Raw genomic sequence first — 26,663 nt, 5'->3', positions numbered from 1 at the left:
TAAATCAAGACAAGATGGAAGTCATCATCTTTGGACCAGAAATCCAGAAAAGGAAATTGCTTAGTCAATCACCTGACCTGAATGGCATTAAATTAGTCTGCGAGAACAAAGTAAGGAACCTAGGTGTTATTTTTGACCAGGACACGTCATTCAAATCCCAGGTTAATCAGGTTGGTAGGATTTCCTTTTTCCACCTTCGGAGTATTGCTAAGATTAGAAGCATCCTTTCCAGGAGTGGTGCTGAAAAACTAATTCATGCATTTATTACATCAAGACTGGATTACTGTAATTCATTACTCTCAGGAAGTCCACGGACTGTAGTTAAAATCTTCAGCTTGTCCAAAATGCTGCAGCTAGAGTTCCGATGAGAATTAAAAAGAGAGATCATATCTCTCCTGTCTTAGCTTCCCTACATTGGCTACCTGTTAAATTCAGAATAGATTTTAAGATCCTTCTTCTCACATATAAAGCTCTTAATAATCAAGCTCCATCATATATCAGTGATCTGATTGTTCCATACGTTCCTAACTGAGCACTTCGCTCTCAGACTGCAGGTTTACTGGTGGTTCCCAGAATATCTAAAATTAGGATGGGAGGCAGATCTTTTAGTTATCAGGCTCCTCTCCTGTGGAACCAGCTCCCAGTCTTAGTCCGTGAGGCAGACACCTTGTCTACTTTTAGGAATAGGCTAAAAAAAATTTTATTTGATAGGGCTTATGGTTAAATTCTGATGTTAGCGTAGATCTGGACAAGTGGGGGAGTAGAGGGTGGTGGAGTGTACAGTCGGTAAAGATGGCTCTCCCTTGCCCTGCCTCCAACATGCCTCCATCTAAAAAGGCTAGGTTATCCAGAGTTATATCTGTAGTTATGCTGCTATAGGCTTAGACTGCTGGAGGATACACTGACCACTTTTCACACTCTACTACTTTCTTCTACAATCTGCTCTTTAACTGTATTATTTCCTGCTACTTCAGCTTTTTTCTCTAAGTGTTTTTCTCCCCAGAGGAAGCTATGGTGATGTTCTGCTGAGCTGTGGTGGCCTCATGGAGGGGGCCATCATCTAGCACACTGCTGCTAACTACTTAAACTTTCTCCCTCTCCTGATAATAACTTTTTGTTTCCTTGACACTGAATGTGCTACTGCTAGTTTACACGTTTAACAATAGATTCACTAGGATAAATACAATAAAGTTTATCTCTCGCCAAATAGAATATTTACTAAGCAATCATGGTGTAACCATGGATACATTGCTTGGTGTGTGTGTGTGTGTGTGTGTGTGTGTGTGTGTGTGTGTGTGTGTGTGTGTGTGTGTGTGTGTGTGTGTGTGTGTGTGTGTGTGTGTGTGTGTGTGTGTGTGTGTGTGTGTGTGTGTGTGTGTGTGTGTGTGCTCTGTCTTCTCGATCCCCAGTGAGTCGTGGAGGATGGCTGCTTATACTGAGCCAGGATTCTCTGGAGGTTTCTTCCTGTTTAAAGGGAGTTTTCCTCTCCACTGTCGCTATATGCTTGCTTAGTATGAGGATTGCTGTAAAGTCACTGTTTTCCTGACACTAGTCAGTGACTTGATGCAATTTGCTGGGATCCTTATATAGGAAACATTTTTTTTCTGATTATGTGAAGTGCCTTGAGATGACTCTTGTTGTGATTTGGCGCTATATAAATAAAATTGAATTGAATTGAATTGAATATGCCGTGTCTTCTAACACTACCTGAAATGAGTCCTGCTGGAACACCTAAAGTCATATTACTTATTAAATTCTATAGGATCATAATAAGGCAATTAACATTTTGATTGCACAGATCGGTCACATCCCATTTACCGACCAACACTTTGATGTATTAGCTTTATTAAAATAGAGTTCTTTGTTCAATCAAAAGAAAAGAGTTTATCCTTCATTCTTCTGTTGAGCTGAAAATAAGCAGGTTAGACGGACTGCATGTGACCTTGAGATCATAGAGTGCGTTTACATGCAGCCAGTAACCCTTTTAAAACCCGAATATTCACAATAACCCAGTTCCGCACGGCCATGTAAACACAGCCAAAAACCAGGATATGCTCATAACCGGGTTTTTAAAAACCCGGTTACTACACCTGGGGTAACCCTTTTCTAACCCAAATTTTTGGTCATGTAAACGCATATCGGGATATCCCCATCAAAGCGTGTGTTCTGCACATGCTCTGTTCGCAAGGAATCTTGGTCTTTTGAGTAGTGAGACGTCTTGTATGCGCCAGAACTCCGGAAGTAAACAACAAGTTGGAGCAACATGGCGAGTCGCAGCACAGCACCACACTTTTGGAGTGACGAGGAAACTAAAGCGCAAACAAACGCAGTCGCTATCTCTTCTGAACTGGGAAAGGTGTTGTTGTTTTCACAGATACCGGAACAAGAAGAACCGGAAATGACGCATATTGCGTCTGGACGTAGTCCATACGTCCTGACGCTACCCCAACATCCACATTTAAATCGGGTTATGCAAATTAGGGGTAACTCTTTCTATTTATGCTTGTAAACGGGTTATTCTGATCAACTCAGAAACCCGAATACTGACCTTAACCTGATCATAACCTGGATATTGGATGCATGTAAACGTAGTCATAGCTCATGCAGACTAGTCTTGAGCAAAGAAGGGAAAATAACAGACATTCTGTTCCGTTACACTTCTTAGACTGAAAAAAAATGTGTTAAGTGAGAAGATGAGAGGCGTGGGTACTGACACAAATCTGGTCCTCATACCTGAGTGACATCAATGGACTGATTGGTGGTTTGAATTCAAGTTTTTGTGAATGTTTCACCCACGCTGATAACAGATCCTTGTGTTTTTATAGAAAAATGTCACATTTTGAAAGCAGACTAAATATATAGCTTTGGTTTTGTTTCCTGAATGAAAAATACTGATTAATCTCCATAAAGAGAAAACAGCCATCTACTTGGGACAGACAGACAGACAGACAAACAGACAGATGATAGATAGATGATAGATAGATAGATAGATAGATAGATAGATAGATAGATAGATAGATAGATAGATAGATAGATAGATAGATAGATAGATAGATAGATAGATAGATGATAGATAGATAGATAGATAGATAGATAGATAGATAGATGATAGATAGATAGATAGATAGATAGATAGATAGATAGATAGATAGATAGATAGATAGATAGATAGATAGATGATAGATAGATAGATAGATATGCCCTCCTGCAAAAGCTGTAAACCTGTGTCACCGCCCACCCTCCAACTTTCCTCCCCCCTGCTCGTTGCCTCCGCACGGTGCTCCGGGGAGTGGTGGGTGTGATGCCGCGGTGCCGCCGTCAGAGCGCTCTCTCTGTGGTTCCACAGCCATAAGAAGACGCGGCGAGACAGGAGCTCCGCGGTAACGGAGCGGAAAGTGTCAGCCCGGAGCTCAGTCAGGATGCGGGTCCCTTTGAGCATCCTGTATCCGGTCGTTTCCCTCATCATCTTTGGATTATATCCCTCTATGGTGAGTTGGCGTTTTCCCTTTTAAATTTCCAGTATTTTTTTTTCTCCTGTCCCACTCTTTTTATTTTAGAGCGACGTGAATCTGTAAACCCATCACCACCAGTTACCGCACCGAGCCTGGAGTTTATCTTTGTTTAGTCATCGCAAAGATGCTGTTCTTGATGCAGCTGCGCCAAACTCAACACGAAAGTCTGTTGTTGTTTATGTGGATTTAAAATCATCATCTAATTAAAGTTTCAGCTAAAAATCCTTAAAATGTTTTAAATGTTTTAAAATAAGAAGAATTTGCAGGAATGTCCTGAGTGGTTTTTTTTTCACAGTTTTCCTGGACAGCGCTGTGTCTGCACTCTGCTGAGACATGACGTATTTATCCTCATTTCTTTTGGCCACTTGTTGGATTTTCTGAGATGTAAATTATAATGCACGGGCGAGAGCGAGCCAATTCGTTAGAAGCAGAAAAACAAAATCAATTAGCAGTTTCCAGTCATGCTTAAGCCTCAGCAGCATGCATTCAACTATGTGTTTATGAAACATTGTTGTGTATCATTACGTCAACATCCTGCTGCTTTTAAGTCTTTCCTGTCAGGATCTTGGTTCATGTGGAGTTTATGCCAAAGAAAAAACAGAATAGCCACAAATAGCGGCTCGTCAGCAGTCATTTATGATGAATGGGTCAATCTGTGTCTTAGGCTCGTGGTCTTCTGGTGAGGATGACAGGGAGCTCTCCGGTGTCTGGTGCTGAAACGTCCTAGAAAAGCTTCATTCTGTTTAGTTTTGGAAGCTTTTCTGCCCGTTGATGTAGAGGACAGTTAATGCTATGATGCTTTACAATGAGATCATTGATTTATGTAGCAGTGAGGTGATTAATCAATTAGTGCAGCACTGACAGAATAAGTCCACAGCAGTTTTCCTAATCAGCACATCCTTTACACCTTTGTTAAAGGAAATAACACTTTGTTATCTGTCTGTGCCTTTTTCTGTTATTTCTAATTGTGATTTTATTATAATTTAAAGATTTATGAAGTAGTTAGTACACCAAATACAAATTTGGTACGCTGTTGTGGATTAAAAAAACAGGTGCTGTGTGCAGATGTTCTGCTTTTGTCTTTCACCTGCTTTGTGATCATCAGCCAGGCGATACAGATATTTCTTCAGGATATTTCAGCAGGATGAAAATTACTTTCAGCCTCTGTTTTCGAATTATCTGTGAAGCCTTTTATGGCAGACCGAGCTGAAAATGATTAAGCCGTCACTCTGGGGCTGTGAGACCCCGCACAGGAGGCTTTGTTCAGGGTGACACTCATTACCTCTTGGCATTTAAATGTATGTGTTGGTGCTGCCTCCGCGTTATCCCCCAGAGAACAATCACATGATTCGTTTTGTGTCAATAAGGTAACATTGTAACAACTGGGGGACAGTGGGTAAAGATAAAACTGACGGGTTTTCCTGTGCTGAGGCGTAGCGTGGTTTGGCAGGTATCACCATTGCAGTGTGCATCAGAAACCCTCTAAGAGGATTCTAGAGGAAAATGGAATAATTGCTTCCAGGAGGTTTTATTTCCGTCACACAGCGACTGCAGATGACACTGTTACTCTCATTATTATGACAGAAATTTGTTTCATTACAACAAATAATCTTCACCTGGAAGACATTTGGAAAGAAGTGGAGAACCTTTATCAACTTCGGAAGTACAATGTCAGAAAATGGTCAGTTTTCAAAAGGCTGCTTAAACTAATCTCCTCAGCTAAATTTATTATTTTAGTTTATCACACACTGCCAAAAAGAAAAGCATTGAAGTCATTCTTATTCAGAATGGCTGCCTCAGCTAATCAACATCAGCAAACACAAATAACATGACAGTTCACTCAGTTTTGCAGACATTAAGCTCAAACTTAGTGTGGTAGTCTTAAAACCTCATTGATTATGCAAACTGAGCACTAACTGACTAATTTTGCTATTTAATCAATCATTGTTTTATTGGAGTCATCACTGACTACCAGCAAATATCATATGAACTACTGAACAATAGATACAGTTTTGGAGAAAATCAAATTAAAGATGGCTGCCAAAGTGGTATTGCGTGATGTTGCACGAGCTTTTAAATGAAGATATTTACATTATATACATAAACTATTAGCTTTACTCTAATGTGAATGGTTGTGCAAAATGCTTTTTTAAAGGAATTTTAGGACTTTATTATTTTTCATGACAGCAGGTTTAACAGATCTGTTTTTGCCATTAGTTCTACATATACAGCATCTCTGCTGTGATGCTAGATGTGAAGCATCAGTAAGTGTACGCTCTTGTTCAGTCACCTCCCTAATTTATTAGAGATCTAGGAAAGGAAAAAACAACTTTGCAGAATTTGTTGTTAATGGTTCCATCAGCTCCAGCGAATCGTCCAGATGCTGATGCAGTAAAAAGCAACCACAGTAAGCAACACATTCTCACACCCGAAGCGGCTAAAACTGACGAAGGGGAGGCAATGCACTGGCACAGCCCACGGTAAAACGGACATTTCATCGACATTTAATCTATAACTAGTGATTTAACCTCCCCCCTCCCCCATCCTAACCTTAACCCAGTTCCTGGTTCTAAATTTCCAGTTTACCGTGTTTGAGAGGAACGATACAACTAGAAACAAAGTTTTGCATTGGCAAGTAGATTGGTTGTGAGGGGAAGGTTAAATTGCAAGAGGGTAAAGGCCCCAATTCGGTGAAATCTCAGTTTTTGTGAGAATGTGTTGCAGCAACATGTTCTGACTCCCTACTCGTTATAATGACAGCCTAAGTCACGCCCATCTACTTCCAGACTATCTTTGTTCCAAAGTCAAGGCACCTTGCCTACGAGGACACTGTCCTTCCTTGGTCAAAGAAAACGGTTAAATGGAACAGACTTGCATTACATGACTGCTGCTTCTACAGCATGTGGTATGCCTACACACATAAATGTTTAGAAAGGAACATTTGGATGTTTTTGTTTGGGGAGTTTCTTATTCTGCTTTTGTACTGAACCGACTCAAACTTTCAGCCATTGAAGGTCTGTGCTGCTTGTTGTGTTTTTTTCATTACAATTGTAGTTTTATTTCAGGTCATTTAAAAATCTTCAGACATATGCATTTTATTTTTCCTAATGTTATTTGGAAAGTGTTAAACCAAAAATGGCACACAGGCTTTTCATCTTTCTGTGGTTAAATATATTTAATATGTAAATAAGTCATCCTATCAGAGTTCTTTGTCTAGCTGATGCAGACAGTGGAACCATCGTTCTTAACAGGCTAGGATCATTTAAAAACAAGTAAAATAAAGTAGGTATGTTTGCATACTATCTCATCATTTAGAGCTAAACTGTGGACCAGTGGGAACGTTTGTGAGCAGTTTATTTGAAGGATTTTGTTAGAGCACCTGTGAGATGGAGCTTTTGTGTAGGCACTTGCCCTTTTTGTTAGCCAGGTAGGTGGCAGGCAAGCACACAGTCAAACCCACATGAACTCACTCAAACACAAAAGCTTGTTTGTGAAGGCTTTGGCAGGTTAGACACTTTACAAAGGTGCGTTTGGAGTTCCGGCTAAATATTTCCTAGTTGGTGTGGTGATAAAACAGTTTATGAAAATTTCCATAAATGCCTTTTTTTATATTAACATTCATTATTGATTAATAGTTCTCTCTGTTTTAATGTCAGGTTTCTACCAAGTGTTGGAGATTGTTTGGGGTGTTACCTTAATCAAGTGGTCTTTTTTACTTTTTACTAAGTACTTTTTAGAATACCAGGATAGGAAGGATGGTGTAGGTTTACATTTATTAGATTGATACATAAATATTACCAACAAGAAAGTGCACGTTGCTGTGTGTCAAAAACAGCGTAAGGCTTAATGTCTTTTCCACAAAAACCAGGTGATGGGCCGGTCTCCAGTCAAAATGCCCGGGCTGAATTTTTGTCCCAGTCCAGCCCTGAAAAGAACTACAGCATACAGCATCCTGTTGCCTGGCATGCAGAGGAAACCTGCAAAGTGCTACCAATGTTTTTTTCTATAGAGGTCGCTTACCTTGAGCTCATTTAATTTCTACAATTTTTATGGGATTTCCTTTTTTTATTATTTGAATTTATCTGCAGAAAAGGCACAAAGATTTATTTTTTTTACGATTCACGACATGGTAAAAGATAAAAGGGTGCTCATGTAAACTATTAATGGTAAAATGCAAAATGTTTCATATTTCATGTATTAAAAACAGATACAGGAATAGAAGCAGTGAAAGTATCGATAATTATAAAACACTGCTCCTTTACAATGCGTGTGGCTGTTATGACAGTTTGAACATTTTTTATCTATCTTATACCCTCCTGAATAAATGTAGCTCAACTAAAAATGTCTACCTGTAATGAGTGTTGAGACATGATGTTTAAAACCACCAAGGGCACAGTTACAGCTCTCCCTCTTTCCCCTTATAATTACTGTAATTACAGCTCAAGAAGTCTCCTTATCAGATACCTACTGGATCAGATGATGATAGCTGAAAGGTTTGAGATGAGAGGAAGGCCTTGGAGGTTCTCATAAATCCATAGAGTACCAGGCAAATGGAGACATTTCAATTTGTTACAAACCCAGAGAAAATAAGTGATTATGTGGCTGCGAACCCACGCTGGCTGATTAATGCAGAAGCGGAAAGTGGATTAGTTCTTGAGTTTTAGTTATGCATACCAAAAAGGAAAAAACTAAACTTTAGTTTCAAAATGCCCAAATATTCGTTTGCTAAACAGAATCCAACTTGGCTGCAGTAGGTGAGCTGTACAGTCCGTGTCCTGTTAGGAAATACACTCACTGACTAAAAATGTTGGGCACCCAGAAGGAATAATGTGATTAGGATGTAACGTGGGGTTGCAAAGCAAGCCTAGTCCTAATCCCAACTGGAATCAGTGAGTTTAGGTCTTTAGTGGAGGGATGGTGTTATCAGGCCTGGGCATCTGGTGCAGATGTGGCCTGATGTTGGAACAGCTGGGTACATGAGAGGACCCAAATAAATTATGAAGGCTTTGGTAGTCCAAGACAGAAAAAAAAACGTTTTGTGAGCAGATCATTACAGAAACACTTTCATACACCCTGTTCCGTGTCAGACTGGTGTAGCGTTATGGATTTATGCTCTTTTATTAAAGAGAAACCATGCTACGTATTAATTCGGAATATTAATTTTAATAAATCAATAACCAAATTTTATATTGTTCAGAAGACTCAAAGGTTGTTTTCATCCATAAACTGCCGATAATATCTGAGTGTCTGTGTTTCAGTTCAATGAGGAAACAAGTTTGAAGGATTAAAAGTTTTAATTCTTCAAATTAAACTAATGATTTTGAAAATTGACAAACAGGAAATAACAATCACATTGGCAACTTTGTGGGACAATCCTTTAACAGTTTATATGCTGTTCTTGCTCAAATAGACCTTCTGATGAATTTATGAAGATTGAGAATGTTGTGACATGAATGCGTGTGTGAGTCTGATTTTGCTTCAAGAAGAAACAGGTGTCTGAGTGAAGTGATGGTTTGGATAAACTTAGGTCTTATCAGAGAACTGCATCAAACGCTAAAAACCGTGCTCTGTCTCACCGAACTCTTGTGGACCCTCTTTCGGATCCGGGCCGTGGAGGATGTTGTGGTTCATCCAGATGACACCGGCGGCTGACAGGAGACATAGGTGTCGAACGGAACCGGTCCAGAGTTGCCCTCGGTACACGTGGATGGTAGAGCGTTTTATCGATGCGCTTTCTTAAGTTAATTCACTCAGAAATCAAAAGACTCGGTAATGAGTCTTCGTTAGAAGTCACGATTCAGCTATTCTGTCTGGCTTGGCAGAAACAGCGTGAAAGGGGGGAAGAACGAGCCAACAGGCTCTGCCCCCCCTTTGGTTTTCAGGTCTGTTCTCTCTCGTTGTCCAACACGAACTGCCTCAAAAGACTGAAAACTTACCAAAAACCTTTCTCTTCTCAAAGCAAAACATGTGCGTCATCAAATGTGTCTGGAGTTTACTGTGGGCAAGATGTGTGTGGGTGTGTGTGAATGTTTGTGTGCTTGAGTGTGAAGGTCAGTACCACACATTCAACATTATCTACTTAAGTGTGGATTCATTAATCCATTATAATTACCCCAAAGCATAATAGTCATTCATTTGATTAAACACTTTTATAATGAGCAAAATGATAATGGTTATTTTAACATTAAAATCAAGAAAAAGAAGTTTAAACTTTATGTTTTGACTTGGTCTGGGTACAACTCATGTAAACACATCTTCTGGTAGACTGCAGGTGGCAGATGTTATGGTTTCCTCCCAGACTCGCTGGCGTTCAGGTCTTAATCTGTGGGTGAAAGTTCTCAGCGACCCAGCTTTGACACAGCTGAGTCCAACACCACCATTGTGACAGAAAACCCATATTTCCTCACGTTACACTGGCATCAGCAAGACCACAGGTTGTGTGAAGCGAAGGGTGCCATGAACTGCATAACATAAACAAGCAAGCAACTCTTGTGTAACAAAAATTATAAGAAAATTGCACGAGTCATTTCTTAGATTCACCTTCATTGAGTTTTGGGAATTTTTAGTTTTCCCAAATATTGATGAACTTGAGCTATAAGGACATCCGATGCGAGGTTCGGGCTTTTATCAGAGCCAGTGTGTGCTTACATTTACAGTACATTTGTGTTCAAGGAGGAGTATTTCAATATGTCCGCTTGTATTTTCACTGAGTAGTTCTAAAACATTTTGAAAAGCTGAAGCAAAATGGTTTCATTAGGAAATCTCATTTTTTCTAAAAACCTGACCAACATCAGCAATAAACCTGAATCAAGTTTGTCATTTTTGATCTGGACCGGTGGTGCCAGTGTTTGGCAATGACATGCAATGCAGTCAATTCATACTCTGGTTTTATGGGTGTTTCTGTTTGCAGCTGTTCTTCATTAATAATAATAAATATATGATCACATATTTAGAGTAGCGGAAACACATAATTTTAAAGTAGTTTTTACAGCTGAAATGTGTTGAGTTAGTTCAACTTTGTCTTTGTTTTAAGTACATAGAAGCCAAACACTTAAATTAATCTTAGTTTATTTTTGTGAGCATAACTTAAATAAATTAAGAAATACCAACTTCACTCAAATGAGAAATATGTAACAGAAAAATTTATTTATTATTTAATGTTTCTGTATTTTTTTCTATTAATCTTTTTGTCAACTTAAAGTGTGTCTGATAAACAGACATATATTTATATACATACATATATAAATACACACACACACACACACACACACACACACACACACACACACACACACACACACACACACACACACACACACACACACACACACACACAGATATATATGTCTGTTTATCAGACACACTTTAAGTTGACATGAAGATGAATAGAATAATATAAAAACATAAAATAATAAATTAAAAGTTTTTTTTTAGTTAATATTACTCATCTGAGACCATGGCCTTGATTCGGAAAAGGGTAGAATGCCTTTTCTGGGTGAGGGGTGAGATCCTGCCCCAAGTGGAGGAGTTTAAGTATCTTGGGGTCTTGTTCACGAGTGAGGGAATGCTGGAGTGAGAGATCGATAGGCGGATTGGTGCTGCATCTGCAGTGATGCGGGTGTTGTATCGGTCTGTCGTGATGAAAAGAGAGCTGAGTTCGAAGGCGAAGCTCTTGATTTAGCAGTCGATCTATGTTCCCACCCTCACCTATGGTCATGAGCTTTGGGTAGTGACCGAAAGAACAAGATCACAGATAGAAGCGGCCAAAATGAGTTTTCTCTGTAGAGTGGCTGGGCTCTCCCTTAGAGATAGGCTGAGCAACTCGGTCATCCGGGAGAGGATCGGACTAGATTCGCTGCTCCTCCACATCGAGAGTAGCCTGTTGAGGTGGCTCGGGCATCTGGTCAGTATGCCTCCTGGACGCCTCCCTGGTGAGGTTTTCCAGGCACATCCAACCGGGAGGAGGCCTAAAGGTAAACCTAAGACACATTGGAGGGACTATGTCTCTCACCTGGCCAGGGAACGCCTTGAGATTTCCCCGGAGGAGCTGGCCCAAGTGGCTGGGGAGAGGGAAGTCTGGGCCTCTCGATTTAGGCTACTGCCCCCATGACCCGACTCTGGATAAGCAGATGAAAATGAATGGATGGAATATTATTCATTCAAGTTAAGTTGTTCTTTATTTATTTATCTTAACTCATTCACTGCCAGCCGTTTCCTGATCAGAAAAGCCCTTCGCTGCTGGCGTTTCTCCATCAATTTCATTGTTTTTTTAAGAGTCATAGAAAGTTGAGCTCAATGAGGATGTCAACGCCAAAACTACCAAAACAAAGAGTAGACTGACCTCTTACATCAAGAAGAATCCGCACGTTTCGAGGGTTATCCGTTCTTTCACAATTCGTTGTCGAATTGTGATCGTCAGAAGCTTTTCTGGTTCACGCCTCACTTATTTTACAGCAGCGGCCCAAAATGATCTCCTAAGACATGGATTTTCTGCTTCCTGGTCACGTGACGTGCGACGTACAAGGATGAAGATAAGCTTTAGAGCTGGGATGTTTGATCTCACAGTGCTGGGGCTCGAGCCGACACCCACACAGTAAAAAAATGCAAATGACTACTTTACACGTCATTGGCAGTGAACGGTTGGATTTAAAATGACGACTTTTGTCGTCAATGGCAGTTATTTTGTTAAGTTACGCCCACACAAAAAATTGTTTTTTTTTTCCAGATTAATTAAAAAGTTTTAGTTATATGTTCTTAAAACAAGGAAAAGGTTGAACTAACTCAACACATTTGAGTTCTAAAACCTTTTTTAAATTAATTAGTTTCACCTACTCACTATATTTGATTATTTCAACATTTACAGAATGAGTTTACAAAGAGTTTGCAAAATTGCATGTAAAAATTAAATGAATAGGTCTAGAAAACATGAATAAGCCATAATACTGTTGGCTTGCTGTTACAACAATTTAATTTTAAACCCAAAGTTTATTTTTCTAAATTAATTAGCATTTTTTCACAGTTTTGCTTACTGTTGTAATAATACCCATAGCACAATGTATCCAATATTAGAAAGGGCGTTTGACCAGTTTCCTCACCAGGAAGCTCAGCATAAGCCTCTGATATTATGGAAGACTCCACACTAATTAGCCAGCTGTGCTGTGAATTCACTCCACCTCTCATCCACAGATATTTTCCTTTTATTTGAAGCACCAACTTAATACATTTCCTCAGTGAGGACATTTCAAAGAGGTGCTCATTTCACCTAAATGTTAGAAATGAAAGTAGTTAAAGCAAAACGATTGCTGTAGAACTTCAAAAGATCTCTTGAAATGCACTGATCAAATTACTGTGGTGATATTTATTAGTTAAAAGCAGTGTTTAAAGCACCCGCACACTGCCATGCATTCAGCTCTACAAAGAAATCTAGTCTAAAGACTTTGGTGCTGCATTAGCATTTCATCTTACTGACACTGCAGTAGAATGTAATAAAAAAGTAAAAAAAAAATGAATCAAAGGACATTAAAGAGCAAGAACTAATCAGGTGAACGACCTTTGCTGCAGCATTTTTAAATGTGATCATGATTTTTTCCCGTCGTACTTTGGTATGGCATTAACAAGCTAGTTTCTGCTTTCCTAACAGTTGTATGTATGCTGCACACATAGATTTGACTTGTGGGTCAATGAAAGTTTTTTTTATTAGTTATGGTTCTTTTATGTTTATTTAAGTTTGTGTAGAGTTTATCTTTGTTTATAAATATATTTGTGTAGAAGTTAATGCTGATCCACTAACAGTTTTGTTAAAACGGTAAAATCACAAGTTTTACCAGAATCACTCACTGATTTAGCAAAGATTTGAACTTAACTCATTAACTTCATGATCAACAAGCGTGATCAACGCTTCACTGACATCCGGTACATTTCCCACCTCTCTCAAGCGTACTCAGGTTAAACCGCTGCTAAAAAACCCATCTCTTCCTCCAAATCATGTGGAGAACTACCGACCTATCTCTCTCCTACCTTTTCTGTCCCAAATCATTGAAAGGGTGGCTTTCAAGCAGATCACAGAATACCTCTCACAAAACTGTCTGCTTGACCCTTACCAATCTGGGTTCAAAAAGGGCCACTCCACTGAAACTGCTCTGTTAGCAGTGACGGAATCCTTAAAAGAAGCTAGAGCGACAGGCAAATCCTCAGTCCTTATCCTGCTTGACTTATCGGCTGCATTCGACACTGTCAACCATGGCTTCCTTTTGTCCACACTCTCTAGCATGGGCATCACAGAGAAAGCACATGCCTGGTTTTAATCGTACCTCACAGGACGATCATTCAGTGTATCTTGGCTTGGACAATCCTCTACCGTGCACCATCTTGTCACAGGAGTCCCCTAGGGCTCTGTACTAGGACCTCTTCTCTATGCCATATACACCACCTCACTGGGTGAGATCATTCGATCACATGGCTTCTCCTACCACTGCTATGCAGATGACACCCAGCTCTATCTGTCATTTCCACCGGACAACCACACTGTCTCTGCATGAATATCAAACTGTCTCCCCGACGTATCAAACTGGATGAAATCCCACCATCTCCAACTCAACCTCTCTAAAACTGAACTACTTGTTATCCCAGCAAAACCATCCATACAGCACAGTATCTCAATCCAAAATGACTTCCTATCTCTGGCTCCTTCAAAGGCAGTCCGAAATCTGGGTGTTGTGATTTATGAACACCTGACCTTTAAAGATCATATGTTGCCTCTGTTGCTCGTTCATGCCGCTTAACGCTGTATAACATACGAAAGATCAGACCACACCTAACACAACATACCACCCAGCTCCTGGTGCAATCTACTGTCATCTCCCGCCTCGATTACTGCAATGCCCTTCTAACTGGTCTTCCAGGCTGTACTGTGAGACATCTTCAAATGGTCCAGAACGCAGCGGCGCGTCTGGTCTTCAATCAGCCAAAAAGAGCACACGTCACCCCTCTGTTCATTGAGTTCCACTGGCTACTTCTAGCAGCACGCATCAAATTCAAATTGCTAACACTAGCATGCAAAGTCCGAGATGGCACGGCTCCCATCTACCTGAGTCCTCTTGCGAAGGCTTACGTCTCGGCCCGGCCACTCCGGTCATCACAGGATCGTCAGCTAGCAGTGCCTACACCATGCTCAGGACAATCCAGACTCTTCTCATGCATCGTTCCACAAATGTGGAATGACTTTCCAAGAACTACCAGAACAGGGGCTTCCTTTTCAATTTTCAAGAAACTCCTGAAGACCCTGCTCTTCAGAGAGCATCTTCTAAACTAGCACCCTCCCTGCACCCGTCCCCCTCTCTACTGTCCACTCCTTGTTCCCTCCTCTCCATGGTTGATGTCAATTTGTTGTTATTGTTGTTGTTAGCCTCAAGGGCGACATGCCGATTATCACTTGGACAAAAGTGTCTGCTAAATAAAGTTGTGGTCGGAAGTTTACATACACTTGTAAAAAATATAATATAATGGCTCTACTGAGCGTCCCGTTATTTCTAAAACTCTGATTTTTCTCTGATAGAGTGATTGGAACAGATACTTCTTTGTCACAAAAAACATTCATGAAGTTTGGTTCTTTAATGTCTTTATTATGGGTTAGAGAAAAGTGATCACATTTGCTGGGTCACAAATATACATACAGCAGTGCTAATATTTGGTTACATGTCCCTTAGCCATTTTCACTTCAATCAGGCGCTTTTGGTAGCCATCCACAAGCTTCTGGCAAGCTTCTGGTTGAATCTTTGACCACTCCTCTTGACAGAATTGGTGAAGTTCAGTTAAATTTGATGGCTTTCTGACATGGACTTGTTTCTTCAGCACTGTCCACATGTTTTCAATGGGGTTTAAGTCAGGACTTTGGGAAGGCCATTCTAAAACCCTTATTCTAGCCTGATTTAGCCATTCCTTTACCACTTTTGATGTGTGTTTGGGGTCATTGTCCTGTTGGAACACCCAACTGCGCCCAAGACCCAACCTTCGTACTGATGATTTTAGGTTATGTTGAAGAATGTGAAGGTAATCCTCCTTCTTCATTATCCCATTTACTCTCTGTAAAGCACCAGTTCCATTGGCAGCAAAACAGCCCCACAGCATAATATTCCCACCACCATGCTTGACTGTAGGCATGGTGTTCTTGGGGTTAAAGGCCTCACCTTTTCTCCTCCAAACATATTGCTGGGCATTGTGGCCAAAAAGCTCGATTTTTGTTTCATCTGACCACAGAACTTTCCTCCAGAAGGTCATATCTTTGTCCATGTGATCAGCAGCAAACTTCAGTCGAGCCTTAAGGTGCCGCTTTTGGAGCAAGGGCTTCCTTCTTGCACGGCAGCCTCTCAGTCCATGGAGATGCAAAACACGTTTGACTGTGGACAATGACACCTGTGTTCCAGCAGCTTCTAATTCTTGGCAGATCTGCTTTTTGGTGATTCTTGGTTCACTGTTTACCCTCCTGACCAATTTTCTCTCAGCAGCAGGTGATAGCTTGCGTTTTCTTCCTGATCTTGGCAGTGATGAAACAGTGCCATGCACCTTATACTTACAAACAATTGTTTGCACTGTTGCTCTTGGGACCTGCAGCTGCTTTGAAATGGCCCCAAGTGACTTTCCTGACTTGTTCAAGTCAATAATTCGCTTTTTCAGATCCATGCTGAGCTCCTTTGACTTTCCCATTGTAGCGTTTGTGGGCGTTTGTATCCAATGAGCCCTATTTACCCGGCCTAAGAGAAGTCACCCGCTGTAGTCACTCATAATCACTCACAAGAAGTTAAGAGGCCATGCTATGAAGCTCAGTTCACTGACACGTTTCTAAGTCACCAAAATTGCTAGATCATGTTGCTGTATGTATATTTGTGACCCAGCAAATGTGATCACTTTTCTCTGTTAACCCATAATAAAGACATTAAAGAACCAAACTTCATGAATGTTTTTTGTGACAAAGAAGTATCTGTTCCAATCACTCTATCAGAGAAAAATCAGAGTTTTAGAAATAACGGGACACTCAGTAGAGCCATTATATTATATTTTTTACAAGTGTATGTAAACTTCTGACCACAACTGTACATAAACATAAACTACCAGCCGTTTCCTGATCAGAAAAGCCCTTTGCTGCCAACATTTTTCAGCGTTTTCACTGTTTTTGAAGAGTCACAGAACGTTGCGCGTTATGATAATGTCAATGTCAAAACTACCAAAACAAAGAATAGACTCACCTCTTCCATCAGGAAGAATCTGCTTGTTTTGAGCGTTATCCATTCTTTCGTAATCCGTTGTCGAATTTTGACCGGGAGAAGCTTTTCTGGTTCGCTCCTCACTTTTTTTACAGCAGCGGCCCAAAACAATCTCTTAACACATGGATTTTCTGCTTCCTGATCACGTGACGTGATGCACGCGGTTAAAGATCAGATTTAAAGCTGGGATGTTTGTTCTCACTGTGCGGGGGCTCGTGAAAACTTCCTACGAACACTCCCTAACTTTATGCTCAAATTGCTAACACTAGCATACAAAGTCCGAGATGGTACGGCTCCCATCTACCTGAATCCTCTTGCAAAGGTGTACGTCCCGGCCCAGCCGCTCCGGTCATCACAAGATCATCGGCTAGCAGTGCCTACACCATGCTCAGGACAATCCAGGCTCTTGTCATGCATCATTCCACAAATGTGGAATGACCTACCAAGCACTACCAGAACAGGGGCTTCCTTTTCAATTTTCAAGAAACTCCTGAAGACCGTGCTCTTCAGAGAGCATCTTCTAAACTAGCACCCTCCCTGCACCCACCCCCCCTCTCTACTGTCCACTTGTTTCCTCCTCTCCCAAGATTGATGTCAAGTTGTTGTTGTTACTGTTGTTGTTAGCCTCAAGGGCAACATGCCGATTATCACTTGTAAGTCGCTTTGGACAAAAGCGTCTGCTAAATACATAAACATAAACATTTATGGATGGGCTTCCCACTAGAGCTGGGACTGGTACAACTGCAAAGAGTGAAAAAATACACCTTACAGATAAATATCAGATGTCGTTCAAATTTGTGCACGTGCAAAGGCGCATAGCTAAAACCAAATAACTTAGTTAAAAACACAGAAAGACAACAGCTGATTCGTATCCTACTTGTGTCACGTTCCGTGACCTTGTCTCCCGTTTTTTCCCTGATGTCTCCCCCGTTTTCTCCATGTTTGCTCCAGGCATTTCTGCCCTCCTTTGTAGTCTCATCATATGTAGTTAGCCCCCAGCTCTCCAGTGTTTTTGATAGTTTTATAGTTAATTTGTTTATTTATCTTCAGTTCTCAAACTTAATTCCAACCCCTCCAGTTTATGTAAAATTAGTGTTTTACATGTTTTATCAGGTCTAGTTAGTTGCCTCCCTGGCTTTCTGTTATGCTTCCTCACTCAGTTACCTGTCTCCCATCACTCCCTACACACCTGCTCCTTGTTCCCTTGATCACTTTCCTTGTGTATTTAAACCCTGGTCTTATCCCTCTTGTTCCTGGTCCTGAGCTCAAATTTAATAATTATTTGTGCTTTTGAACCCTACCTGGCTGTTTTTTGGATTTCTGCCTCACTTCACAGCTTTTTTGGGTCTCTCTACAACATCCACCATGATATGACAGCTTGATTATAAAACATGAACAAACAGGGCTGCTAAAGGAAGAGAAGAGCTGCTTTAGAAACTTGGAGGTTCACAGATAAAATGGACACTACGTATATTTGTGCTTATTAACTGAACCTAAGACAATGGTGAGCTCATTTTTAAAACAGTTGCATTTTCATATGCAAATCAAAAAATGTTGCCACTATGTTTTGCCCTCTTTCTGCCATCTTTATCCACACAGACAGCTTCAGAAGTGGTGGAAGTTTGTTTCATTTAGAAAGAACAATGATAAGAGTGTATTTGCATAGCTGAATGTCACAAAAATGTTACTTTATTTATGAAAGACATAGTTTTTGTGATTGTCTGGAGCAGAGTCTAAAACTGAAACACAATTTCAGCTGCTTTGCACTTTCCTTGTGCTTCCTTCTTTTCTCCGTGACCTCCATTTGTCCACTGGTTTTACATCACTGATAACCTCTGATGACTGTTTCATTATCATCCTGCACAGTGCTTATGACTGACACATCATCATGTTTGAGCCTGAAGCTCACTGCAGCACACTCTGGAGAAGAAGCGCAGGACGGTGAAACGGATAATCCTCCAGCTCATTCAGAGCCTGTCTGGGGCAGAATGTGCCATACTCCTGCAGAATTATCTATTCAATCATCTTTTTGCTGGGGTCAGAAAAGGCAAGAAGGTGGCACGCCTCTAGGAAATTAATCTCCCTACACGCCTTTCACCACAACCATATCTGACACCGAAGATGGCTTTTTCTCTTGCTGCCTCATTGTCGGCATCTTGCTGAAACTGTTTTTGGGCCGTGAGATTATTGCTGCCAGGACTGCTTTGCCTTTGGGTGATACCATTTGTCACTGCTGTCTCAGATGTCTGCATCATCCTGGTTACAGAGCCAGCCGCACGTGCAAGTTCATCTCCCCCTCCCATTAGAGCTAAACTTGTTTAAGCCGTATGGTCAACAGTTACAGTTGTGGCATGCGTATTGCTCTTCACTTGCCTCTAATACCCTGCTGGCTTTTTGTCTGGACAGGGTGAGAGATGACTTGAGATATAGCATCTGTTTAGATCTGTCTTCAAGCGGGCAGAAGGGTGGTGCTGCTGTGGTCTATCTGCCATCTAGATTCTCTCAAAATCTAAAAGCTCTGGCCCGATTTCACATTTTATGCAAAATTGTGGTAAATTAATCTACTTGTGATTGGGCAAGGCATTTAGGATTTTAGCCAGTCAGAAGCTGATATGAGCAGGTCAGTTGGTGGGAAATGAAATGTAAATACATAGGCGTGTTTCCACTACATGAAGTTCAGGGTAGAACCTCCCAACATGTGCGTCTCCACCTGACCGGGCCATCTGAACGGCCGTTTTTTGGGTCATTTTGTGGAACCTTTTGAGTACCTGCTCTGGAGTAGGTACTCCGAACGCCCGGTGGAGTAGCTGAGCGGAACCTCTGGTTAACTTCCGCTGACTAGTTGTAACTCAGTAGGAAATGACATCAGCAGACGTCCAAAACAGTTGGCAGCAGTAAAATTAGAAGAATAGCTGGTGAAGCAGAATGGAAGCCAAAAAATACAGATATTAAAATGCACCGATCACAATTAAAATCTTAACTCCACACACCGGAATACTCAGTGGAATTCCCCCACAGCTGTTGGAAAAAATGGGAAATTTCCCCACAGACTTAGTTAATGGGGCTTGTCTCACAAAACTCAGAGCTGCTCTTGTCCTCTGAATGGATTAAATTATGGTATACTTTTATAAAATAAATGCTTTTAACATTATTAATGTTACTTTGAGCGCTTTTTGGGGCTGATCAGTGACATCACTCACTGACAAAGCAGTTGTGATAGGCTGACGTCTGCAACTTCTGAAAGGGCTGAATTTGAATGGAGACACAATAGCTGAAAGGACTGGGACTTCCTATCTCCTGGTCAAGTTCTCCATCCCAGGAAGTACCCTGCGCTGAGAAAAGTCATTTTTGAGAGAGGTATATATGATCTATAAAAACCATATAAAATGTACTCAATTATTGCACTTATCCAAGGAATTGTGAAGTAATGGGTAAATTTTACCTATGCTACCCATTGTCTAACAGTAACAACCATTACATAGAAAACTACGGTAAAATACACCCCAAAACACTGAGTCCTGTGCTCCAAATTGCGCATGCGCCAGACCACGGTTTTTGTGCGGAACGAGCAGGACGGGGAATTCTCCAGCAGCCGTCAAACTGCAGAAGTAAAGGTAAGCTATGGTGTTGTTTTTTATCAAGAATGTGAATGGTAATTTCTGAATTGATGAGATATCACACTCCGTTTGTATTATGCGTGCATCTGTGTAGCATGCTCTTGAATTAAAAAGTTTTAATCTGTCACTGGCGCCACCGTGGCTGGACAGCAGTTAAGTTGCAAAGAAATGTGTTCGTGGCCTGTGCTGTATTAGTTCTATTTTTTTTACAAAATTAGTTTGTGTGCATGACCAGGCCCGCAGTGTCATTCGTAATGGATGAGATTGTGTTAATTTAAAATGTTCAGAGTTTTTAGAGTTAAAAAACTGCCTCCGAGGACGAGAGGAGGAGACGAGCGCAGAACAGCACGCAGAGGGTGAATATTGGGATAACGTAGCTACAATTGTGGCAGGTCTAGTTATTGTTGACTTTTTTCTTTGACTGTAAATGTCTTATTAAGATTCTGAGGAACAATAATGACTTGTGAAAAAATATTTACAGCCTCTCTGACTCAACTTTCCTGGTTCTTTTAGATTTCAGCAGGTGCTACAAAAGTGGAAAGAGATGCTACAGCAACAGTTTTGAGGATCATTTAGTGTATTTTTGTTATGCTTACACGTTCAAAGTCTATTCGCTCTCTCGAGAGATCTTCATCTCAAAGGTCCACAGCTGAGTGTCTCGCACTTCTTCGGCCTCTGGATGCACCGCGGCCTCTGGATGCACCACGGCTTTGAGATGATGGTGGGCATCTCCTTTTTGCACCACGTCTTGAGGATGAAATAGGAGGTTCAAACTCTTCCTCAGAGGATTCCTCAATCACCGAACTCTAATTTGCATGAGAATTAAAAAAAATTATACTAATATAAAAAGTACTCTTGCATATTAACAAATTTTGACGCGGATCAGGTTTGCATCTAGTCAAAATTTGGGCTAAACCAACAATAAACAGAAACCCTATGAAAACAACCATGATTATAGGAGGACTACACAGAATGCAGTGTTTATTCATGATTTCCACATAAATTATATGCTTTGATATATTCATCTCATCTTGAATGGCAAAGCAATTAAAAATAAGCTAATTACTCGTAATAAAATGCTAACAATTTGATAGGATTAATTTTATTTACAATATAGATTGTCAACTGTTACTGGTATTTTAAAATATAAATATATTTATAGATATTCTTTATAAAATGCCTTTTGTAAACAGTAAGTGTTTAATGTGCTGGTTAAAAACAACTTTCTTACCTCAGATAACTCCATTGCTAACACTAGCTCAGCTCTATTACGAGGAAGCAACACTCCGATGTTGACTCGGCTTTTCCTGCGCGTGCACATTAGGAGGTGTGGCTTTCGGCTCTTTCAGGAAGGGCGGGGGAGTGAGCAACAGCCGTTCGAATTAAAAAATCTCCTCCTCCTCACCCTGACGGTGTCATCTTATGGACCGTGCCTTTAATAACACCAGATGTTTCTCAGACAAAATCATATTTACCACGTTAAATGTGAGTAAGGTTAATGAACTCTGTTTGAAAAAACGATCTTTTTACCCAACACTGATGATGTCTTAATATGCTAATTTGAGTATGGAATAAACTGGACTGCAGATACCACTTTGATAAGAGGAGCACAGAAAACACTATGCAGAATATTAACCCTGTTAAATTACTACCTTCATTAAAGAGCCTCTTCACAAGTATGCGGTGGTGCTCACTCCTCACCCCTGCAACATGGACCTCAAGAAATAAACCATCAACCCTGCTCAATGGTCAACTTTCCTGGTGGGGTCATCCATGAGGACATTGGGAGGGTTAAACGTAGCACAGGTACAACATCTTTGAATTACTATTTTCACCAGAACTTTATTGAACAAAAGTAAGTTACGTGTAAGAAAAATGCTTTTTACTGGCGCACAGTGTGGTAATCTGGATGCAGTGGAGGGAAATAAAGGAACCAGCAAAGGCAGAACCGGTCCAAAGTTTGGGATCAAAAGTGCAGCTACACGCAGATTGGCGAATGCTAAAGCTAACGAGTAGCAGTCTCATGATCAAGTGACGCGCAGAAAAATGTATGATGACCGTAAAACTCAGAAAGACTAAACTCTACAAGTGGATGAAAAGTCCCCACCATCCTGTTTATTCTGCATCCTGCAGCACTCTGGATCAGAACCGCTGCAGATACGAGTCACATTAGAAGAAGAAGAAGAAAATATCCTTTCTATAGTGTCTCTAAAGATGAAAATCACGAGGCGCTTCACAAAAACAAAAAATGTTAAAATATAAAAAATTATTTAGAAAATGGTTAAAAATATATTTAAAATGAGCAAAAAAATATACACTTGTGATTAAAAAACAAAATGTTAAGAAAGAGAGATAGTCAGTGGATCCTGAGGAAGGTGGAATAGGTGGCGAGAGCAGAATAAAGAGAATTACTGCTACAAGTCTTCAGCAAGCCATTGTAGTATATAATTCACAAACGCTTCTATCTTTGAACATAATTTGAACTGGATTATTGCCAACCCATACATAATAGACATGCCAAGCAGAAATTAAATGTTATTACCATTGCCAACATAAATGCATGTTAATGAAATGCATTTTATTTTGATATATTTATGTGTTATTTTGACAAAGATGGGTGTTATTAATACAAGCCTAAAAAGTTACTGAAATGTAGGTTAAATATTTAAAAATATTTTTATTATAAATATCAGATGGGAAAAAGGGTACTAAACACCAATCTAATACATTTTATTAAGCCTTTTATAATAAGAGTCTGTTATTTCAGCCTGATCATTTTGTTGTTTATGTCATATTTTTTAGCAGCAAACTAGTTTTGTTTTTGAAACATTGTCAAATGGAATGTTAATTTAATCAACAGAAGCTTAGATTAGAACACTTAACGAAAAAATATGTTGCCTTTAAGAAAGTGAGGCAGTTGAATGCACAGAGTATGCATGTGCTCACGCACGGTCAGGATGGTACCACTTCAGCCTCAATTGGAGCCAGGAAAAACCCGGATTAAATGTATTGGAAAAAGTATCTTAAATAATATAAAACATGTAAATGCTTCTTGTTTTTTCTTTTTCACACGTAGGAATGTGAGAAATACACAGACAAAACGATGAAGGTGATAGTGATGCACAACGTTATGGCTGAGGAGGATCCATCACATGTGTCTATTGTGATAGAGGGAAATCAAGTGATGGAAGAATGTGCAAGCCAAACAAAGGCATGTGTGCTGCTGATGCAGCTGCTATATGCCCTCAAGCTTAAACATCCAAAGCAGCTGAAGAACACATTTGAAGCTTTTCAAAAACTTTTTTGGAACTTGACGGGACAAACTACTGTAAAAGGTACACAGCCTCAAAAATAAGCTTATGCAATTAACTCACATTCCACCCCATCTTCCAGGTGAATCTTTTGACAGAGTTGTAATGTAGTGTAGTTTTTTTTATTTTATTCCTCCTCCATCCTCCGCTACAGACACAAAATCAACCTTGTAGACTTTTTGTGTGTGCTTTTTGCCTTAGAAAAGATAAGTGACATCTTATGTTTTGTTTGCATTAGTCAGATATCCAGAAACATTAGAAGCTGTAAATGATGTTAGTGACTTATTAAACAGGTCTATTCATTGAAATGCCGTCTGAAAGTGTTGCACTGCACTTTATTCTGTTTTCTTTGAGAATTTGGGGCAACACTGCTGCAAGGCTGTTCAAGTATTTGTTGTAAAAATGCACCTGCACTGCAGATATTTTGAGTCACTGTTAAGGAAAGCTTACACAAGTAAGATTTTAGAGAACGTCTTTATGTGATTGGACATTCCTTCCATTATTTTTTTCTAAATCAGGTGTTTGCACCAATAAAATTGGTTCATTAGACGATGTTGGGATACGATTTTTCATTATAAAATATTTAAATGTATTAATGTTTATTGCCTATTATTTATTAAATACCGTAAGTCTTAGTGAAATTGAATGGGTAGGGTTTCATCGGTCTGGATTAGTAGAAGGATGTTCTTACTAGCTGAATGAATTAATGGAACATCGTTCAGCTAAAGGTAACAAATTCTAACTAATTTGGTTAAAAAATAACTTTTTGACCAACTTTTCAGGTGTCTGCAAAAAATATATTTCTGTGATAAAAAAGTGTAAAGAAAACATTTACTGTCATTTATTTCCAAGCTGTGATGGCTGGCCTTAAGTGCTGAGCACAGAGGGAGTGGAGGTGTGACTCCAGAGACTTCAAGAGGTCACAGTTTCATATTTTACCCTGACGTGACAAAAAGTAGACGATGCCGTATCAAAGTGAATCGATTTAAGGCCACTCTGCAACTTGTTGCCCTGCTGGTGGAACGTTCCTGTCAGGATTTATCAGTCTTTCCCACAACAGATTGATTCATTTCAAGGCCATTTTTTTAATTCTAATTCTTCACTGGTGGCGATCTTCTGAGAATATCCACACATTTCCAGACTGATCCTGCTGCAGCACAGCGAATCGAATCACTCATCATGACATTACTTATAGCAGGGTGGAGATTTGTTCAGAGCTGCTAGCCTTCCTCAGAATCCTGCTCATTTTCAGACTTAGATTCATTCATATGCTTGATTTCCATCTAGAAAGGAAGAGAAAAGCTGCCTTTGCCCGTTTTTTAAAGATCAGATTTGAGTTTTCTCATTTATCAAGCATGCAAAAGCCAGCAAGCAAAGCAAACTATTAATTCTCCTTTTTGAATAAAGTTTTTTAAAACTTTCATTTTAAATTTCACCCAACTAGTGAGGAGAAGGAAAGTGGTTCTGAATTGATGCATTGAATTGCTTGAATTACCTTATGTGTTCCATTTCATTCCCTCATCAGCCTCCTCGTCATTCCCAGGCTTAGAAGTGAACATTTAAAGTAAAGCTGCAGCGCTGAAGCTGCCATCGGCACATGACATTAGCTGAAGTGTGTAATCGGCAGAACACTTGTGTGCTGTGAAGAGCAAAACTGATTTCATCCACATGGATGAACATTGTTCACGCCTTGTAGGAGCTTAGTTGATTTGCATGATTTTATTGAGTCATTCACGATTCAGAGTCAAATCTGTTTGTTCTGCATGTCAGCTGAGAGCAAACAAAAGAGAATAACACAGAACCATGATGACTGATGTCGCTGATGAGACCCTGACAACCATAAGTACAGGGAACATCACTGATTTACTCAGTCCTGTAGTAGAGCTGATGTCCAAACAACAGTATGCTAATAGGGGAAAAATCTAAATGTTTTCAAACTCAAAGAAGTAAATAGTCTGATTACTTCATTTTTACATTTTTATTCACATTATATTAAATATTCAAAACTAAATTACTAAAACCAAAATGAAAAGGGGACAGAAGGAAGAAAAACATATGTTAGCTGCCCCCTAAAATAACATTAATACAAATGAAACAACAGTATAATTATAAATTTACTTTGAACAAAATTATTTCTAGACTGGTTGGCTACCACAACTTCAATTTATAATTAAATTATATTAATAATAAAATATAACAAAATAACACAGAAAAAAGAACAAGAATACATGCTTTATATGGCTAAATATAAACTCACATTAGCCATGCCATCAGTTGTTTAAATGATCGTGTGTCATTTTCAGGATATACTTTTCAACTTTACCAGCTCAATCTTTATTTACTTGCCCACATTTTAAGACAGATTGTATCCTGTTTCCCTCAGTTTTTTATAATTAAATGAAAATATAGTCTGCAGGCCAGCTCACTACAGAAATATGAATGGATCAGCCTTTAAAAAAACAGTTGGTAAACACTAAGATCAACATCAGAGGAGTGTGTGTGTGTGTGTGTGTGTGTGTGTGTGTGTGTGTGTGTGTGTGTGTGTGTGTGTGTGTGTGTGTGTGTGTGTGTGTGTGTGTGTGTGTGTGTGTGTGTGTGTGTGTGTGTGTGTGTGTGTGTGAGACCTCTCGTGCAGCTGTGTTTGTCTGATGTGCTCAGTGTAAAGCTGTGCTGGGCGACTAGGGGGAAGCTTTGAGCTGCTGGATGCTGTTTTGTGAGGATGATTAATGACCAGACGTTGGCGAGGAGCTTTGTGAAGCTACTGTAGCCTTGGAGCTGGATCGTCTTCCATTTACTGACAGAAAATCCTGAAAAAAGAGTCAGACACACGGGCTTTGCTTATGATGACAAATGTTATGTCACAGATCTCTACAGAGTACAGCGAGTGTTGTTCATTGAAAGGGCCTGTTGTAATCAGATATAAAGTGTTAAACAATTATCAGATTGGTGATTTTCAAAAACAAT

General features: G+C 39.9%; 1 protein-coding gene across 1 annotated transcript in view; it reads left to right on the top strand.

Moving 5' to 3' along the window:
* The first annotated feature begins 3,271 nt into the window (after window positions 1–3,271).
* olfm3a (olfactomedin 3a) overlaps window positions 3,272–26,663 on the top strand; it is a 37,826-nt gene continuing 14,434 nt past the window's right edge. Inside the window, exon 1 of the mRNA XM_015954910.3 lies at window positions 3,272–3,488. Coding sequence (XP_015810396.3) covers window positions 3,420–3,488 — 69 coding nt within the window. The 5' untranslated portion in view covers window positions 3,272–3,419. The remainder of the gene's footprint in view (window positions 3,489–26,663) is intronic.

Source organism: Nothobranchius furzeri, chromosome 7, assembly GCF_043380555.1.
Source record: "Nothobranchius furzeri strain GRZ-AD chromosome 7, NfurGRZ-RIMD1, whole genome shotgun sequence".
In the NCBI taxonomy this organism is placed as follows: Eukaryota; Metazoa; Chordata; class Actinopteri; order Cyprinodontiformes; family Nothobranchiidae; genus Nothobranchius; species Nothobranchius furzeri.
The sequence above is the reverse complement of the archived record's forward strand: the minus strand, read 5'-3'. Positions and strand labels throughout refer to the sequence as shown.